Source organism: Echinops telfairi, unplaced genomic scaffold, assembly GCF_000313985.2.
Source record: "Echinops telfairi isolate 266 unplaced genomic scaffold, ASM31398v2 ScPeMD7_14;HRSCAF=57, whole genome shotgun sequence".
In the NCBI taxonomy this organism is placed as follows: Eukaryota; Metazoa; Chordata; class Mammalia; order Afrosoricida; family Tenrecidae; genus Echinops; species Echinops telfairi.
The window spans coordinates 6,479,104-6,487,407 of NW_022103911.1; the positions used below are offsets into that span (position 1 = coordinate 6,479,104).

The following is an 8,304-nucleotide window of genomic DNA, read 5'->3' on the forward strand; positions in this document are numbered from 1 at the left end:
TTGCATATCTTTCTTTTGTTCAGGTATGATATATCAGATAACATTTGGGCTCAGTGTGTTTTCATTTATATGTATGATAGATGATTGATGATAAGTATGTGTGATTTCATCAATGTCTGGAAATTATGTAAGTATATATGACTAAAGAATTGTATACAGGTGCCAGGTTGGCAAGGGGTGGATTGAGATAGTTAGTTTATTGTGCCAGCCTGGCCGATAAACACAAGTGGGATTAATTGAAGGGTGGAAAGATAAATGGCTCGGTGAGCCTCGCCTTTCTTGTCTCTTGTTCTTTGATCATAGGACCAGTGTGTGGCTGTCTTGCTTGTTCTGTGCCTCAATTTAGAGGCTACACTGTCTGTGGGATGCCTAGCCTGTGGACTGTGTCACTGTAAGTTGAGGTCCCTTTAAGACCTCACGATTGAAATTTACATGTCTGGAGTTGGAGACTGGCAGTTGGTGACCTGGCTGACAGTTGGTGACCTGCCTTGCTATTTGCTGCTGTGCTTGTATAGCCTAGCTCTCTCTATAGAAGTAGATCTGGCAGCCCTCAAGACTTGAAGGACTGCTCGTGTCTCACAACTCTCATGGGAGTGAGTGCACTGAGCCATTTGTACTGCTTTATAATTTAAGTGTTCATTTCTTGTATTATCTACCTATCTTTCTACCTATCTATGTGTATATAATTTAACAGTTCATTTCTTGTGTTATATATCTAACTATCTTTATGAATAAATATATAAAATTACCAGCAATCTGGTTTTATCTCTCTAGAGAACCCTGTCTAACACATGCTTCACAAATTTACCTCAGTCCATCCACCAATGTTTTTGGCCTTGGTTCACTTAAGATAGATCCTTCAAAAATCATCATTGGCTCTTTTAGTAATTTTACTAGCTATAGAGATGGTATAATTTGGTCTTATTAAAGTCTTAACATTCTTGTTAAAATTGAGAACTGTGCTTAGTCTTGAGTTCAAATTCAGCTTCATTTATTAGCAGTTTGATTTTAGACAAACTGTTTACTAGTTTGAGCAGTAATTACTTTATATGGAAAATGGGAATAATAAAGTATCTACTTACAAGGATTAGAGAACTGAAAACATGTAAGTAAAGCACTCATATGGTCCTGTCACGTAATATGCACTCAGTAAATATTTGCTATTATTATTGTGATGATCATGATACATTTCATCAATAAAGTCATAGCAGTGGTTCTTATTAAGGGAGGAAGGTGAAGAAGAGAGTGAGCCTGTGTTGATGAAAAAAGTTCATCTCCCTTAAGAGCTTACAAAAACATGCACTTGTCCCATATGTTGTTCTAACTTACAGTTCCTGTTTTGTTTTGTTTCAGTGCTTTCTGCCACGTTGAGAACGTGCCTCGTTTAGATCATTTTTTCAGCTTGTTCTTTCAAAGAGCACTTCAGCCTGTTAACCTGCATTCAGATGCCAGCTTCAGTGCCCAAGAGTATGATGCTTCTAGTGCAGTACTTCTCGACTGTCTTCCTGGAGTTCGGTGGCTCATACTTCCACAGGAAATTAAGGTAATTTTAGGTGTCACCAGCAAGAATCCAAACAGATTGCCTATAGTTCTTTGTCTTCTCTTTTTTCTTTGGGCTTTTTGTTATTTTCAGTACTATGGATAAGAATTACAGAGACCATTGATTAATGAAATTGGTGTTCCACTGCAGTGAATTTAAAAGGAAAATTATTCTAAGTTCAAGTTAGCTCTTGCATCTTACTTCAACTTTTAATTTTTATGCAAATTTAGAATATTTTCCCAAGTAAAGCACTGGTGTTGGTGCCAGTGACAGTACATACTCAGTAAATATTTGCTATTATTATTGTAATAATCAAGATAATATTTCATCAGTTAAATCATAGTAGCAGTTCTTATTAAGAATTCCTACTTCCAAACCAAGGGATCAAGTAGAAAGCAAATGTTTTGAAAAGGATGGTGGCAACATATATACAAATGTTCTTGACACAATGGATGTATGGATTATTATAAGAGCTGTAAGAGCCCCCAATAAAATGATCTATTTAAATAAATAAAGAGGATTATTCCTACTTCTAAATAGAATACTTTCCCAACGTATTCTGAACTTGTATACAGTATTACATAGCATATCCTATTTTAACGTTTTGTGACTTTGATTTTATAAGTTAAGATCACCAAGTTAGGACTGTGCCTATGTTCAGATGAAATTGAACAATGATGGGCTTCATAAGCACTATCCTTAACCGAAGGACTCACTCTCACTGCCACCAAATCAGTTTCGGCTCATAGCGACCCTGCAGGGCAGGGTAGACTTGCCCCTGTGGGTTTCTGAGACTGTAACTCTAGATGAGAGTAAAAAGCTACCATCTACTTTCAGTCGAGCAGTTGGTGGTCTCGAATTGTTGACCTTGGGGATAGCAGCCCGGGGTGTAGCCACGACACCACCAAGGCTCTGGACACCACGAGTGAGAGCAAAACCTTTCCACAGTGCTAAGCTGTGTCTAAGTCACACGAGTAAGACTGCCCCACAAAGACAGGTACGGTCAATTTCATACATTTCCAACCGTGTAGATCATGACACAATTAATGAACTGCACTTACACAAGGGGTTTTAAAATATTTATGGAAAAATTCCATTATTTTTTAATTCCAAAATGTCAAATCTCTATAGTATATTTGTGGGGTATATGCGCACTTTTCCTCCCTCACCCATCTGGTTGTCATGATTATCCACGCATCTTCTCATAGATCACAGTTACTGCAGAATGGTATATATAGAAGTATTTACCTCTGTTGTCTTTAACTCTTTCTTACACTACTCTCTGTGTCTTCCCCTCCCTCCATCACTTTATGTAATGAGATGGCTCATTGTTTCTTGTCTTCCCCTTCACCCAAGTGAACCCATGCCTACCTTTTAGCCCTGACTTACCCTTCTTACCTTCCTCTCCCCTGGCAACCGTCAAAGAATGTTTTTTTTAGTCTGAAAATCTTTACTTGACTTTTTACTATTGTGGCCTTGTAAAATATTTATCCTTTGCGATTGCCTTGTTGAACTCATTTTAATGCGCTCTAGGTTCATCCATATTATGAGATTTTTTCAGATTCATCATTATTCTTAACTTTTTCTAATATTTCATCCATGTATGTACCGTAGTTTATCCCGTCTTACACTGATGGGCATTTAAATTGCTTCCCTCCTCTTACTGTTACAAATACTACTGCGATTAGCATGGTGTGCATATATCCACGGTGCAGCTCATTCTTCCTCTAGGCTTGCTGGATGTGCTATTTCGATTTCCAGTTTTTAAGGGAGCACTATACTCTTTTATCCCAACAGTGGTATGTAAGGGTTCGAGTCTCTCCACACCTAGGCCAACATTTTTTGTTTTCTGTTTTTTGAACTTTGTCATTTATGCCAAGGTGAGCAAATTTCTTACTGTTGTTTTGATTTGCATTCCTCACTACGTGATTAGCGTGAGTTAGAATCAATGTGATAGCCGTAGGTTTGGGTTTGAAAGTTTTAAAATGGCTAATGATCCTGAGCATTTCTTCCTGTTTGTTGGCTACCTTGATAACTTCTTTGGTAAATTCATGTCCTCTGCCTATTTTTTGATTAGATTATTTGTCTTTTTCATTTGAGCTGTTGAAATTTTCTGTAAATTTTATAGGTTACTCCATTGTTCAAAATGCTATTGTTGAAAATTTTTTCCATCTGTGGGTTCTCTTGGTGAAATCTTGGATGCATGTAAGTGTCTAATTTTTAAGAGGCCCCATTCTTCTAGCTCGTCTTCTACAGTCTATATACTTTCAGTTATGTTTTGTAGTGTTTTTGTTCCATATATTAGGGCCCTTAAGTTTGTGCCTTTTTTCCTTTTTTGTTGATGGTTTTCACATTTCTTGGGTTTACATTTAGGTCTTTGACCCATCTTGAGTTCATTTTTGTAAGTAGTTTTCTTTTTGTCCTGTAATTTTCACAAGGAAACTATAGTCACAAGAAAAGAGGGGAGGAGGGACCTGAAATATTTGCTGGATGGTGAAAAATAGAGATCACAAATGAGTAATAAGTCATACTGAGGAAAAAGCATTGAAAGGCTTGACTAATGTTTCAAAAGCTCTTGTCATCTCAGTAAGACACAGTTTGTGAAACACAGCCCTGTGGAGAGAGAATGCTTTAGCCTTTAGAACAAACAAGTGAAAAGAAGGTTCTTTCCCATACGTAGCATGGACACTATAAACTTCAGTTGCTAAAAGTTTTAAATTTACTTATATGTACTGCAGATTAAACTGCCAGTTGCATTTATTCTGTTTTTAAATTTTGAATGCTTCAAGGAAGAACAGAGGCAACACATGAAAGAGTTTGGGAAGTTTCCATAGAAACAAAAGCACCAGAGTCTAAGTAAGAGATTTTTCTAATAAACTCTATAGAGTAGCTAAACTGTGCCAGATTCCTGGGGGACACTTGCCTTCATGTTTTAATCCGTGAATAAAGATTGGCAGCCCTTTCATATTAAACAATGTGTCTTAGAGACAGAGAAGAATGTTGATTTTTTCCCCCCAAGAATTCAACTATAGAAAAACATACTCAGACAGGAAATGGAAAAACAAAACAACTGAAATGTAGGCTTGCTTCATTAAGATTGATTTTCATTTCTTCTAAGAAGCTAAATGGGTTCATTTCTTTTTTCTTACCTTTAAAATTGCATCAGGAATTATTTAATGTCATACATTGTATACATTCAATACAGGGAAAGCCTATTTCATGATCATTTAGAATTAATTAAAAAATGACTTACATTAAATTAACTTTGTAATTCTAAAACTAAAAATAAAGATATTTCATTTTTACGCATTGCTTAACTAACACAGAAGAACAAGATACTGATTATTTAAATAATTGTTAACTGCTTTTTATATGACCGTTACTGAAAAATAACTAATATGAGTCAAATGTTATATTTATTTTTTTCACATAGATGAAATTAGACATGGCATTGAGCAACTTGGAGGCTGCAGATTTTGCTGAACTGGTAAGAGAAGGAGTGGATTTCAGGAATGTCTCGATGTTGACTCTTCTTTTGTCAGTCTCTATTCTAAATAATTATCAGGTACCATATAAATATGTCACAGTCTTGAGTTGTACATTAGATCTCTGTTTTGCTTATATTACATGAAACAAAATCTATTTTGCTTCCCTTAAGATTTTCTTTTTTTATTACTATTTTTTTAATCATTTTATTGAGTGTTCGTACACTTCTTATCACAATCCGTACATATATATCCACTGTGTCAAGCTCATTTGTACATATGTTGCCATCATCATTTTCAAAACATTTTCTTTCTACTTAAGCCCTTGGTATCAGCTCCTCATTTTTTTTCTTATCTCCCCCACCCACCCTCCCTCCCAAACCCTTGATTAATTTATAAATTAAATTATTATTATTTCATATTGCCTTAAGATTTTCTACTCAGTTAAAAATATTTGAGGAATTAAAGATAGTTTAATTATATTGATGTCATTAAGAATTGACAGAAAGGTATGGATAGAAGATAAAGTGAAAACTCTTTAGATCTAAAATTAAATTAGAAGTATAAATATGATTTTTATCTTCTAGAAATAATGACCACCTAGTGGTAATGAGCATGCTGAAATATACAAGATACACCATTAAACATTTTGTTGTGTTAGAAATTTTAGGACACTTTCAAAATTTGGGGGAATTATAGTAGGATTCAAATTGTTAAGGCATACCCTAAAAGTATTCCCACTTGAGTATCAATGGCTAATAACTACAGTGGATTAAAACTTATCAGTTATATTTAAGTGCTTATATTCATAATATCTGAACAATACCTTAAGACTGCCATTTACATTCTATGATGCTCACCTTCCCGACACAATAGCTGAAGACAAAGCGGGTGCATAAGCAAATGTGGTGAAGAAAGATGATGGTGCCCAGCTATAAAAAGATATAGCATATGGGGTTTTAAAGGCTTGAACATAAACAAGCAGCCATCTAGCTGAGAAACAACAAAGCCCACATGGAAGAAGCACACCAGCCTGTGTGATCACGAGGTGTCAATAGGATCAGGTATCAAGCATCAAAGAACGAAAAATCATACCATTGTGAATGAGGGGAAGTGTCAAGTGGAGACCCAAAACCCATCTGTAGGCACTGGACATCCCCTTACAGAAGAGTTACAGGGAGGAGATGAGCCAGTCAGGGTGCAGTATGGCACCCATGAAACACAATTTTCCTCTACTTCCCTAAAGCTCCCCCCACCTGCACCCCTTGCCACTATCAGGATCCAGTTCTCCCTTACAAATCTGACTAGACCAGAGGATGTACACTGGTACAGATCAGAGCAGGAAACACAGGGAATCCAGAACAGATAAACCCCAGGACCAATAATGAGAGTAGTGATACCAGGAGGGGAAGGGAAGGTGGGTGAGGAAGGGGGAACCGATCACAATAATCTACATATAACCTCCTCCCTGGGGGATGGACAACAGAAAAATGGGTGAAGGGAGACATTGGACAGTGTAAATCATGAAAAAATAATCATTTATAAATTATCAAGGGGGAGAGGGCGAGAGTGGGGAAAATGAGCTGATACCAAGGGCTCAAATAGAAAGAAAATGTTTTGAGATGATAATGGCAAGAAATGTACAAATGTTCTTGACACAATGACTGTATGTATGGATTGTGATAAGAGTTGTTCAAGCCCCCATAAAATGATTTTTAAAAAAGATTGCCAGTTAGAGATGAGGATTTTTATTCATAGATGTATTCCATATTCTGCCTTACAAGTGAGGAAGAATGGCACAATTGCAATATCACCAATTTGCAGTTCACAGTGAATTAACTGATCCTGTCAGTGATCAGTAGCTGTTAACATCACAACTAGAGTAACAGTCCTGCCTAGGCCAGACCGGGAAGTGGCACGGAACAATGCTATAGTTTGTTCAACAAATAAATTAGAAGAAAGAGGAAGGAAGTAGAAAGAGAACCTATAGGTTATACAAAACAACAATTGCAATGTATGTCTCTTATTTGAATCTTGAATCAAACAAATTTTAAAAATCATTTGTGAGACAAGGAAATATAAACATTGATGACTGGCTTTTAGATGGGAATCATTCTTTCGATGTATAGTGTATTATGGTTATAGATTTTTTAAAGAGTTCTATTTTAGTACTGTGGGGGTGGGGATCCGAAGAGGAGAAGATAGCTGAAGCAGAGTGACTGTGGCTGGGTAATAGTTGAAACTGGGGTTGATGATATATACCCATTGCTGTCCGGTACTGCTGGATTGAGTTTTTACTCTCAGTGGCCTCATGTAACAAAGTAGACGTTCCTCAGAGGGCTTTTAGGCTGCAATCTACATGGAAGCTTACCATCAGGTCTGTGTTGCTGAACCCTTAACCAAAGCCCTGTGATGACTATGTGGGGACTAGTTATACTGTTCTCTTTTTACATAGGTTTTAAATTTCTTTGAAGAAGGGAATGGGAAGTGAAGAAGTAGAAACAGTGAGGTTGTGTCATCCTGAAGAAGATGGATGATGAAAGTAGGGAAAGGATGTTAGTATGAAGAGAGAGGGGGAACTAAGTCTTAAGGTCTTGAATGCTTTGTTTATAAGAACAACAGAATTGTAAGCTTGTTAATCATAACCCTATCTAAGAACAATTAGTTCTTAATGGCATCACCCTGTTCAATACTTACCCTTATGGAGAGATCACTGGATATATGGGTGCTATAGCAAAGTATGGTGAAGAAATCAGATAGTACCCAGCTATCAGAAAGAATAGCATCTGGAGTCTTACAGAATTGTCTTCAAATAAGCAGTCATCTAAATACCCAGTTTGCAGAAGGCTGTGGATGACAGTAGAAGTCCAAATCTATCCCCATGTGCATTAAGCCTCCGTAGAATCCTCTCTGACAAAGACTGTAGGGTTGGCCTCACCACAAAACACGACATCCCCTTACTGATCCACAGTGCTATGGGGGCAGCACCAGAGACCCAGTGTGGGAATTGTGCCCAGTCTGACCCCCGCACACCAGGGCATAACATGAAGGGATCCTAAAAGAGCAGCAAGGGAGCAAAGCAACAAAGTTCCTGAGGAATTCTGAAAATAGACATCAGACTCAGTGGCAGGGCTTGGCACCTCATCAGACCCGATCTGAATACATTCATAAGGGTCAGCAGACAGACCTGGAAGTATTCGTAGGTTTATATTTTGTTTTCATGTCTATCTATATAAAATAGGCAGCATAAACAATCCCAAGCAGAAAACAGCAGGACCG

The 8,304-nt window shown here is 37.2% G+C and overlaps 1 protein-coding gene across 1 annotated transcript in view; it reads left to right on the forward strand.

The window, feature by feature from the left end:
• Positions 1-8,304, forward strand: part of INTU (inturned planar cell polarity protein) — a 98,118-nt gene that overhangs the window by 65,127 nt on the left and 24,687 nt on the right. The window contains exons 7-8 of the mRNA XM_030884786.2: positions 1,354-1,543; positions 4,974-5,027. Of these exons, the coding sequence (XP_030740646.1) occupies positions 1,354-1,543; positions 4,974-5,027 (244 nt within the window). The remainder of the gene's footprint in view (positions 1-1,353; positions 1,544-4,973; positions 5,028-8,304) is intronic.